General features: G+C 40.7%; 1 protein-coding gene across 24 annotated transcripts in view; it reads right to left on the bottom strand.

Annotated features, from left to right (window-relative positions):
• Positions 1 to 478: 478 nt before the first annotated feature.
• Positions 479 to 12,128, bottom strand: part of MCF2L2 (MCF.2 cell line derived transforming sequence-like 2) — a 128,934-nt gene continuing 117,284 nt past the window's right edge. For 13 of the 24 annotated variants that reach the window (XM_015871536.3, XM_085513194.1, XM_015871537.3 and 10 more), the window contains 7 exons: positions 11,011 to 11,100; positions 9,454 to 9,525; positions 7,786 to 7,872; positions 6,623 to 6,741; positions 5,974 to 6,086; positions 5,170 to 5,273; positions 479 to 4,180 (listed from right to left, as the gene is read on the bottom strand). In XM_015871536.3, coding sequence (XP_015727022.2) covers positions 4,080 to 4,180; positions 5,170 to 5,273; positions 5,974 to 6,086; positions 6,623 to 6,741; positions 7,786 to 7,872; positions 9,454 to 9,525; positions 11,011 to 11,100 — 686 coding nt within the window. In that variant the 3' untranslated portion in view covers positions 479 to 4,079. The remainder of the gene's footprint in view (positions 4,181 to 5,169; positions 5,274 to 5,973; positions 6,087 to 6,622; positions 6,742 to 7,785; positions 7,873 to 9,453; positions 9,526 to 11,010; positions 11,101 to 12,128) is intronic. The other 11 variants (XM_085513208.1, XM_085513209.1, XM_085513205.1 and 8 more) reach the window with 5 other exon arrangements.

The raw sequence follows: 12,128 nt of genomic DNA, 5'->3' as shown, positions 1-12,128 counted from the left end.
GCTGGCTGAAATTAGCTCCGATTAATTTTGCTCTCTGTATTTCCACTGTGTTTCTACATTCTCATTTGCACCTCTCTGCTCTCCTACATGATCCACAACATGCATTTGTGCCAATTAGCCCTCCTCAGTAAGCCATTGGTAGCCACGGGTATGAAGACATGGTGGGGATATTTGCAATAAGATTATTCTACATCCTTCCTTGCCTCATGACCCCGAGAATCAGCACACACAACCCTGACCTGACTTGGTAAAGCTCTGCACTCTCCTAACAATGCCAATGATTCAGAAACATGAATAAGAGAGAGAGGCAAAGAAAATTTAAAACAATTCTTTGTATGATTCGCACATAACATTCAATTGGATAAATGCATGGTTGGTTCCTTGTTGGTTTTTTTTTGTCAGGTGTGTTGATGGGGTTTTACCGATACTTATTTCTTTCTTTGACTTGTTGCTTCATACAGAGACATCAACCGCAATGTTTTGTACTAGTTATAGTTTTTATAAATTTCAAACAAAGTGTGGTTTTACACAGGTCAGAATTACAGAAAGCTCATTTGCACACTTTTTTTTTTTTCCTTGTAATAATTTCATACATTCATCTTGACTGGAAAAAAGAGCAGGTAATTCTGTGCTCTTTCCCTGTCTGATTATCTCTCATCAGCCACAATATACAAATACATCATTATCAACACAATGGAAAATATGTAGGAAACAAACTGTACCAATTCTTAGCTGGGGAGAGGAAGTCTTGGCAGCTATTTCAGTTCTAGCTGCAGGAAGAAACAGTGAATTTGGCTCTCTTTTTCTTCTCCTTATTCTTAAATGTTTCTAATCATACATATATTTGAATTCAGGCTTCGAGTATTTTTGGAAGGGAAAAACAAGGCCTTTTTCATACCCAACCCTGCTTGTAATCTCAAAGACTAAGAAAACAATGGATAATAAAATGGCTTTTCATTACATACACAAACAGAATATAAGACCACGCGCACAGCTTTGTTGTGACTGGCAACAAAAGCCAATGTCCAAACAAGGTTTGGCTGCAGCCATTTATGGCCCAGACAACAACCATTGGTTTGATTCTCCATTCAGTGGTGTTAGGCAGTGGAAGAAGGAGAGGATCAAGCCTGGTTACTTTCTGGCCTTGATTGACATCATGGTGATTGCCTGTATACCAGTTTGTCACTGACTCCAGTAATGATGGAGTCCATTGCCCAACTAAACCCAAATGAGCAGAGGGAATACTTTCAAGGATGTGAAGTTGCTGCAAATCTCATGTACTGCATGCAGCCACGGGGCAGGAAGTTACTAGCAATCCTCAGGACATTTATAGTGCAGGAGTGACTTAACCTTTGGTCAAACAAGAAAAAATGTGAATTTTTGGAAAAATAGTAATAATAATTCAAAAGCAAAGTAGGAATGAGAACTGTAATAACACAGCCCAAACCTTTGCCATGAGTCAGTGTGCTGGGAGACATGAGACACCTTTGTAGTGGTCTGCTTCCCTGCTTCAGCTCCAGACTACCCCATAGGATGCCACCACTGACACTCTTGTAGGGCGCAGTGGGACACATATGGGTGAATGCTTTGCTTTCCCCTGAAGGGTCTTCCATTTTTGAATACATACTAGAGTTCAACATCAAGTGGATATGAGGGAAATTCAGTATCTCCCATTTTAATCAGAGAGACACCAGGGTGATAGGAATATCTCCCTGTCAGTCTGCACACAGCAGAGGTAGGATGAGGATTCGCAATACCCGATTTTCCACCCCCTGTTGAAACAAAGAATTCCCACTGCTATTTCACTGTTAGAATGAGATTCCTTCACTTGAAACTCCAAAGTGCAGGTTGGGGTCTTTCCATGAGTGTGTAAGGACACAAATACTAGTTTTGGCAGTTTCACATTCGCAGGGTAACCTTTCCCCATCTCTCTCTCTCGCTCACACACAAATCTTACTATACTTACTTAATGTGCAATTAAAGCTCCCTTCCCCTTTCCTCTCCTGTGCTTAGGGCAAGGGTAGACAGGAGCACTGTTATCAGGCCGTGCAAAAAATACTGAAAGTAATGTAGAAACAAAAATGAAGTTATTTTATGGAGAGGATTAAATGATTGCACTACAAAAACAAGCAAAAAAAACCAACACAAAAAAACATATATATGTGTATGTATATATATATATACCACTGCACATATCCTTGGCAGGGACTGAAAGGAATCAGTTTTTCCCTCAAGGTGCTCATAACTTCAGCAGACTGTAACAGGATTCGTGTTCCTGGGATCCTACAGGTCATTTTTAAGGTAAATGACCAGCACAAACCGTACAGGCTCTTATCTCTGTAGGACCAAATTGACTCTGAAAAAGGTACAGAACTCTCAAATCCTTTTGTCATGAATACAAACCATTAGAAACCACAGAGTTTAGATATTGAGGGTCAGAAGAACATTATTCATGGGAATTCACCACCACAGTGCAACTAATAATTAACTAGTAATCCTTCACAGGCAAATAATGATAATAGTCATAATAATAATAATCCGAATAAACCTTTATCTACTTACTTCGAGGCTTTTTCTTGAATGGGACTATTTACTTGCTTCACAGCTATCCTGACTCACACACTAAGATATCTGCAATACCAGCCTTCACTGAAACACAAAGAAAATTGTTCAGTTCTCTGCAAAGAGGATAACAGAAATGTCAGAAACTCACTATTTTGCTATTTTACCAAGGAGTGATTTTTGGTTTTGCTTCATCTCCATTTTTAGTGCTTTTGTCCCTTTTATTATTTACATAGAGCATCACTACTCTTAGGGATAAACTAAAATCTCTAACGGTAAAAGCCAATCACCAATTCTCGAGCTCCTAGGGTCACTTCTTCCTGTCTGATCTTTACTTGTTTGCAACCCTTAGTCAATACTCATCTTAACTTAGGTACTAGCAGCTTTTGTGGGACCTAAGACCCGATTACCATCAAAATGCTTTCATGTCTTAACAGCTGCTCTAAATGAGCTAATGGCTTGTAAAGAAATAATAAAATCTGTAATCACTTCTTATAATACATTACATCCTTTTGTGGCAGAGATTTGGTACAGTCTTATAACCAAACATCCCGGAAATAAGTATTTAACAATAACACTTTACCCACTCATTGGAGCATCTAACTCTCACTGTCTATTTGTGACGCTTAAATATATTCCATATGGGGAATGAAATGTAGCTACTCCATAGCCCAGCACAAAAAGAAAGCATGCAGTCTACCCAAATATATGACATTAAATGGCATCCATTTGAATTCTCGGCACCAAATGCAAAGGATTGTGAACCAGCCACCACAGACTGCAGAGGGTGCAGAGGAATGACTTATATCATAAAAACACTTAAATATGTTCTGTGTCACAGTAGCTGTCCCAGCATCGTTGCCTCTTGGCTAAGATCTGCATCTCCACCATATATCAAGTTGCCATCTGCATTATTCCAAACCAATGCTGAATGCAACAGGTTGTTCACTGTGCCATTGCTGCATGAAACCTCTCTGATGGTCCAAGTCAGAAGTTTCCTTTCCACATCCATTCTATAACGTGTGATAATTTTGGTGATGACCATCAGCAATAAGGGCACATTTGTGATCTATCAGCTGTGATTAAGGAGGGTGGGGAAGGCACAGCTACTGAGGCAAGCAAATGGAAAAACCTCCAAGTGACTCATGGTAGAGCAAGAACTCCAAGCCATGTATGTGTCCCTCTGCAGTAACTCGGTGTTCAAGGAAAGTTGCCAAAAGGTGCGTGCATAGTAACTCTTCAGCTCTGCTGTCGACCTAATTTAGGCCACATCTTTTGAAACAGTTTGATAAACAATGCAAGAAGCATTTTTCTCCTCTAATACTGAAGATGGTTCTTGATGTTGTCTGGATGTTTAATGTTCCTCTCAAGTTTGTTTTTCCTCTCAACTTTCCATGTTAATGAAGTTTCAGAGAATTATGAAGCTCAGAGCTTGTGAGAAAGGCAACTTTGATCCAGTGTCAATCCAAAATAAGCAAAGGGATGGAGAGGGTCCTGAGGAAGGCCTGTCCTGCCATTCAGCTGCCAGCCTTCTGCTCTGCTGGGAAGCTTTTAGCCACCTCACTCTCCTTGGTGTCCGACTCAAGTGAAGCAGTGCTGCAGGAATCGTTGTACATGTCTGAAAAGGAGGATATGGACATTGTCACTGCAAAACGTCTAAAGGAATTCCCACCTACAGTCCTGAGACTGATTCTTAAAAGCCTGAAATAAAATATATCTTAAAAAAAAGTAAAAGAATCAATTCTACAGTTCTCCTGTTTCCCTCACTAACGGCAAAGGAGGCTCCTTTGGCAAGTAATTAACTGTCATCTGTGTGGGCTTCATTTTCTTGTAAAGCATCAGACCTGTGAAAGAAATCAGAGCCATACTTAAGGCACTGAGGCTGCAGACAGAATTGATCCGCTGTTGAAGTGGAGCAACACCAACTCCCTTCAAAGCACAGAAATGGGGGGGAAAAAAAAAGTTTTTTTCCATTTTACCAAACCAAGCCAAAAAAAAAAACCCAAACCCCAACCAAACAACCAGAACAAAAAGGAAACCAGTACCTTGGAGTAAAATGCCAGTAGCTCTCTACCACAGGTCCCCAGGGAATGGCTGTGCCAGATTTTGTTTTGTTGTGTTACCAGCAGAAAACTGGAGCAAGTTTTGGTAAATTATGTTTATGAATGGGCAATAATTTATCTAAAATTTTAAACCTTTGATCTGCAGAATTGCTGATATTCAGCTTTTCCAGTGCAACCTGTCTATGATAGATCAGAACCAAAGCTGAACAAAGAGTGACTTTTAGTGCTGGTTTTGGTGAGATCTCACCAGAGCAGCCTTTCCTCCAGCATTTGGAGGCAGCAGTGGAATACCACAAAAGCATGAATGAACCTAAAGCAGAACAGCAGCCCCGATGCTGATCTAAATCCAGACACTAACGGTGTTAAGGCACCAAATTTCAAGCCAGCTCAGTGTTGTCACCAGAGCCTGCCCTCAGACCAAGCACTTAATAAAAAAAGTCCACTGTTTATCACATCATTTTTGAGACACCAAAAAAACCCCACAATCCTCACCCCAAAACAACAATACAGTTTTTAAACACTAGTTGAACATTTACTCTCTTACCTGCATTGCTGTTCTTAATTATGTTGTTAGTGTCCCCCTCTGCTGGCTGCAATATACTGGAAGGAACCCACTCACTTTTTTCCGAGACCAACTTCTTCACTAACCTGAAATTCAGAGAACAGTCAGAGCATTTCCCTACATTCTCTTTCCTGACCTTGTGTTTCTTAGCAAGGTATGTTGGACAGCTATTTCCCAACTGCAGGCTACTTCTGAGCTGGGGGTCTGACGGCAACGACACTTCAAGATCAGATCTTCTTCCTCCAAATTTCTCATGGAAAGAAAATTCAGACACCCTGCAGGGTCTGCTCCAAACACTTACTTATCCAACAGAGAATAACAACTTTTAAATATGAATTTTATGAAAGGTATGTAAGCTCAAGGGGGGTAGATTAATTCTACTTTATCAATCATCTCTGAATATAGTCTATCTTTGTGTCTAAAATACACTCCCTGGTTCACTGTGAACCAGGTAGCTTGGTGAAAAGCATAGAGATTTTACTGATGTATCCTATGGGAGGGTGCTGTCTTTGACAGCCGTCATTCTGGGCTTCTGTTTTCCTTCATGCAAACTCCTGTCCTCTCAAACATCATGTCATAAACACTTAGGAGGAAAGCTAACTAGGTAGAATTAAACAAAGCTGCATCTGAGTCCCTGCTCCCCACTGCTTCTTCCCCATTACAGTCAATGGAATAAGTGCATTCAAATAGATTCTGAAGACACTATGACATTCTTCTGTATATTTGTCTTTTCCAGGAGGTTGTACATGTTCTACCTGCTAAATTACATCTCCCTGTTGTACTTACCATTGCCCGTTTTCTCCTTCCTGCACAAACTGCACTAGATCTCCATCCTCAAGTGTAAGAGAATCTGGGAAACAGCTGTCAAAACTGCCTTCTACTCGAAAAAGATTGGTCCCCTAAAATGAATGAAATCCGAAATACAGTCATTATGGAGACAAGAACACAGCAAGAGAGTTTGGTTAAATACCAAATCATTCATTTCAAGATGACAGAGATTTCTCCTCCTGGAAACTGTATGGCCTTTTACTATGCGTATCATGCTCAGGATAACCATTACTGAAACTCAGAACTGTGATGAGCATTCAGGCTTTAGAATTAGCCAACAAGACATTATTTTGACATAGAAACTGGGTTTGTCACATCAGCTTGTGTTACCTGGAAAAGTCTGAAAAGACTCGGTGTTTTTTAGTGTTTTCTCTCCCTTTTCTAACATCTGTAAACCTACATCTTGTAAGAAAGACTGGCTGTTAATGGTCCTGGTAGCGATCAATAAATAGTTTTTAGATAATCCCCTAATGCTCCAGATCAAACTCACATCTCCTGTCTTCCCATGGATTTAAGGCTGGTATGAAACAAATCTTTGCAGGATGAATCCTGATCTTTAGAGAAAAGAAAGCTGCACTGGGAAAGGGCAATTTGAAAAAGGAATTACATTGTTTGGGTTGGTTTCTTCCTCCATGTCTGAAGAGTTGGAGAGTTCATCCATGCTGGAAGGAATGGCTTCAAAGTCTTCAAATGTGTCTAGAGAGGGCATTTGCCTACTGGGCCAACCTTTGAAAAAGAGAGAAAACAAAGTCAACTATTGGCCACTGCCACCTTTCAGACTCAGCTTGAAAATAAAACACAAAATAAAGTCTAAAAAAAGGCAATAATTTAATCCTTCCCCATGCACATCCTTTTTGCTACAGGCATTGCTTGTGCAACATGCGGTCATGGAGCTCCACAGCCCTTTCTCCTTCCTCAGATGAGGTTCCAAGGGACTGCAGCTGCCCTGACCACTACAATTCTGTTATAAGAGTGATAGAGACCTTTTCCACACACACACAACCAGCATCCATAGTTTTAACCCTATAGGTTTGGTGATGTCATCCAGGAGATGCTTTTCAAGCGGTAAACTAGCCTCTGAAGTGGCACTCTTGTCCTGGGTTGTGAGTGAACCCACTGAGATGAAGGAGTCAGTTTCAGTTACAGACCATGCAGAATGTACAACTGGACCCTGTATCAGTAGAATCACACCAGCAAAATACAACAAACTGTATAAATGAACAAGAATGTGTTGTAGCTAATTAGCTTCCAACTGCTATAGGAATTTTAGTTCAAACTCACAGGTTGGGCTACAAACAGCAAAATAAAAAAGTAATCCCTCTTCTCAGAGAAAGCTTCAGTGATCTTGTGACACTGTCATTCACAGGAACCATCAGAGGCAGAAACAGAAGCAGCAAGAAATCCTCACAGGAACGTGCATCACTTTTCCATTAAAATCGCTAATTATACTTCAGAGACTGAGGAGTAGCCTACATAAGTTTTACATACTTCATTCAAGCTATAAAACAACACAGATCAAATTCTGAGCTCTCTGATATCAGTTCAAATAATTATTGTCAGCTACACCTGAACAACATGAAACCTGGTTCTGGGACATTGATTCTATAACTGCTAGTGATGCGAGCTCATTCTTTCAAGGGAACTGCTTTAAAGAGAAATGATACTCATCATAAGAGAGAAATCCCTTTTGGTTAAAGAGAATAAATCATGTCCTAAAGTTATATTACACTCTCAAACTGAGATGATGGTAAATGTTTTAATGATGTTTACCTGTCTGTGAAGCAGATCTAGGTACGGGTCTTGTGGTGGAACCAGTGCTACATTTAGTCTGGGCCAATATGGTGTTCTCAAAAGCATCTGTGGCAGGAAGTACAATTTTTTGTCTTAAAGGCGAAATAGTGACCAGAAATCCAGTACAAAGTGTGTGTGTGTGTATCACAACTGACACTGGTTGTCTCTTATACAAACAGCTGGACGAGGATCCAACAGTTATAAAGAGAAGAGACATTTAATGAGCACAAATGAGTGAAAACACAGCAGTATCTCACAGGAAAACTGTTATGTTTGAGAATAACAGAGAGCAGCCAAATGAAGCAAATGCTGATGGTAAATAATGAAAACAGTTGCTATGTGAACAGTGCAGTGCTCTATTTCACTACAGCTTCCTAATTTTTAACAGACTTTGCTTGCAGGTTTGCTGATCATGCTGTAGGTGATGGTGTATGGTTTTGACACCCATCCACACAGCAATAAAATTGACCGAGGAGGTTCTTCTCAGTGAGAAATGAATAATATCACTCTTGATGAATGCAATTGTGTGAGGGAAGATTTTATCCAAGTAAATAATATCTTTAACATCATTAACTGTCAGAGCTCTAGAAACAGCAGCAGTTTCTTCTGGTGAAGGGACAACAATATTCATCATCTCCCACTTAAATCAACTCAGTTTGGCAAGGGATGTTGTGCAGTAGGACTGTGTTCTTTACCCAATGAAGGTCATTTCAGCCCTGAAGTTGCACCCTGAAATACCTTCAGCCTCTGCAGCCACATTGTATGCTGAGATGAGAAGTATTTATGAATGAGTATCTTATATCTATTAGAAAGCTATAAATATAGGACATAGCTTTGGTATGTTGCCAATCCCAGAACTGACCTGTCTACTTGCCAGGGTTTTGTGCAGAGCAACACAATCAAAGGGATTCCTGAGCTTACATCTCTCTTCTCTCTCTTTTGCAACAAGGATGCCTGACTGCTTGTGCCTCACATGGCAATGCATTCTGGCAAATCATTGTGTAAAGGGAAATGCTGGCACTGGAAGCTGGTGATCTTTCAGTGGTTGTGGAATCACTTCCCAGTTTAACTTTTTGGTATTGCTTGTAAAACAGTAATCGACGAACCTGCTGCAACAAAATAGGTAGAAATTCTGCTTGACTGAAATGAAACACTGCACCTTAAATGGTTACCAATGAAGCCTAGCCTCTTTTGTGACCTTCATGCATGTGGCTACTGCTCCTCTTATTAGGTGTAAACCCTAACAAGGGGAGAGGAATGCAAGTGGCCAGACTGCAGGTAAAGGTGGAGAGTAATGCCTTGGCTCCCTGCTGCTGCCTGAGCTCTCCTCCCTTCCATGAGGTGAGGTAGAAGCCAGGCAGAAAATCCAGATCCAGATCATGGTCTATTTACCAAAACAAGTAGAGAATCTGGGTTTTAATTTAAGTGCAACCCTAGATGAAAGTTGATAAACATAGTATTAGTGCAGGGGACAAGAAAAGAGACGACAAATTTTATTTATCACAGTTCAACAGATAAACTGACACCAAACCCCGACTGCCTACATAAGCTCCAGTGTCATCCACTGGCAGTGATGAGATGTGAATTCCGTGAATGATATAAAAAAACTGCTGAACAGGTTTTCATGCAGGATGGAAATACTCATACCTTCAAACCCCAGGGGAGTTGGGTCACTCTTTATTTCATGTCTCTTGACTTTAACTGCAGGAACAAGGGGACCTGTGTGAAGTTTGCAGAGTCACAAGGCTGTAAGTATTGTCAAAACAGAAACTTGCTTTCCCATTACCTGGAACCATGACCTGCCTAATACTTTCCATATCACCCAGCAAAATGACCATCCCCTAAGTTCTAAGTGGTGAAGACAAATACTTCCGTGATGTGAATAGGAAACAAACCTATTTTTTTGCAGAAGACATAATAAATGTATCTGCCCCCAAACAGGATTCACAGATGGTTTCTCTCCCACATGTCCAGGAGATGGCACTAATGCAGGCAGATTCACAGTCAGCTTCCACACGCGAGGGTGGCAGGGAAGAGCTGACAAAAGCCAGCAATTCAGTTCCACAGAACAGAACAGACATTCTTCACAGCTCCACATGCAGTGCTTCTCCTGTGTCCTGACTGCATACGCAGTGGACTCATGATGTGACAGAGCTGAGCCATTACAGTGCGAATCAGCACACAGCAGCATGCAGTAGACTTGAATGAGACAACCCAAATACTCCAGCTAAACCTGCATTTGGCTAATGCTTAGACAAGACTCAGGCTCCAGTTCCTTCAACACCTAAAATATTTACCTAATGCAGATGTTGTAAGTAAAAAACTTCATTTGAGAGCACTGATTTTGTTTTCTAGCTTCTAAAATCATAAAGCTTAAGCTTACGAATCAATTCCTTCACTTCATTCCACACGCTGTTAAACCAAAACATAACCAAAATTTGATCATATGTTCTGTTTCCAAAAGCAACTCCAACATATAGGCATAAATGCCTGAGACCCCGCTGTTTTTCTGCACAACCAGCTCACCCAGCTGCATGGGTTGCTCCTGAGATTAAAAATAGGCACTGGTGCAATGACTTGAAGTAAATTTTGTAGAAGTGCTTCTCCTCAGTAGAATTACAGCTCAGAAATAAAATTTCCTTAAGTTCCCATAGGAACTGCATGCAGGTCAGTGCATTCTGGGCACCTACCTTGCTTATGCATTCCGAAAATTTCCCTGCAAGCATTATTTCTAATGATAACTGCAATTATGCTAAATATGTTTTAAACTGGCACTGATTGCTACTCACTTTTTGTCTTAAATTCAAGCTTTCTTATTTGACTGCTACTCAAAGAGGAGATCCTCTCTTTCTTGTTGAAAGCAACAACCCTGAGCAGTTTTAAGGAAATGGGAGAAAATTCTGTTGAATTTCAATTAACCCAAATCCAGGTTGAAGCTGGAAAACAAACCCTACCACAGCTAAGAATTCATTCTGCTTCCATGGAAACCAGCATCAGTTTTCGAAGCTGAGACACCTTGATACACATTTAACTACATTGGCCTGCATTCCTGCACATATAACGCTTGTTTTAACTCTTCTACTGAAACCTCATACATTTATAAAAACTGAGCTTGATGAAATCACTCTGAGAGCAGCATTTGGCAGCAAATTTGTCAGTGAGCAGGAAGGGAGAAGGGTAGCTAAGCAAGCAGCAGGACGGTACCTTTGGTCACAGTAGATGCATTAACTGTGGTGCTGATGGAGGAGGCTAGGGAAAAGCGACGGGCAACTTCTCTTTCCTTAGATTCTGGATCTGGGAGAATAGACAGATGCAATGCAGGGCAGGATTAGAGGTTAATAAGCAATGAGGGTAAAAGATGTTCAAAGCAAAGCAGCAGCTGGGAAAGGGTAAATAAAAATAGCGTGCTCCCTAAAACAGCCAGGAAAGATTCTCTTTACAAAGTGAAAGACATAGAAAATACTCTACAGAAATGTATTTTCAAAGCAATTCCAATTGCACCAATACTGCAGAAAGGAGACTTACTCCAGCTAATATTTTAGCAACTAGCTAGTCTAGGTATAGGTACAAAACACAGAAAGATGAGCATGATGGTTAGAATGGTGTGTGTGTCTACAGATGACGTTGGGATTATTTAGAGACACTGAACTGCTTGTTCTGTGATGACTGACCTGAAATACACTGAAAAACAAACACAGGTGGTTTAGAGATCACATTATGGAGCACAGCACTTATAAGGAACAGCTGAGGGAACTGGGATTGTTCAGTCTGGAGAAGAGGGGGATCAGAGGAGACCTTGTTGCTCTCTATAACTACCTGAAGGGAGCTGTGAGCTGGAGGTCGACTTCTTCCCTCGTGTAACTGGTGATAGGACTAAAGGGAACAGCCTCACATTGCACTGGGGGAGATTCAGGCTGGACAATAGGAAATACTACTTCTCTGAAAGAGTGGTCAGGTGCTGGAATGAGCTGCCCAAGTAGAATCAGCAACCCTGGAGGTGTTCAAGGAATGTTTAGATGTTGTGTTGAGGAACATGGTTTAGTGAGAACTACTCGTGATAGTTGGATGGTTGGACTGGATGATCTTGTAGGTATTTTCCAATCTTGGCGGTTCTATGATTCATCATTTCTGGAAGTGTGAATGGTCTTTCCTTACTATTGCAAATCAGCCTGGAACAATGAAGGCACCAGAGTTTGTTTGTTTGTGTACTCCAAATAATGCCTTTTCTCAAATTCCACTTAGGAATGAAGACACAACTTTCTAAGGTTTCACTGTGAGATCTGAGGAGCATTTTTGACTCAAAATAGTTAATAAACAGATCA

Source organism: Coturnix japonica, chromosome 12, assembly GCF_054131305.1.
Source record: "Coturnix japonica strain WE chromosome 12, WE-NBRP24, whole genome shotgun sequence".
In the NCBI taxonomy this organism is placed as follows: Eukaryota; Metazoa; Chordata; class Aves; order Galliformes; family Phasianidae; genus Coturnix; species Coturnix japonica.
This window is presented reverse-complemented; position numbering and strand designations above follow the sequence as displayed.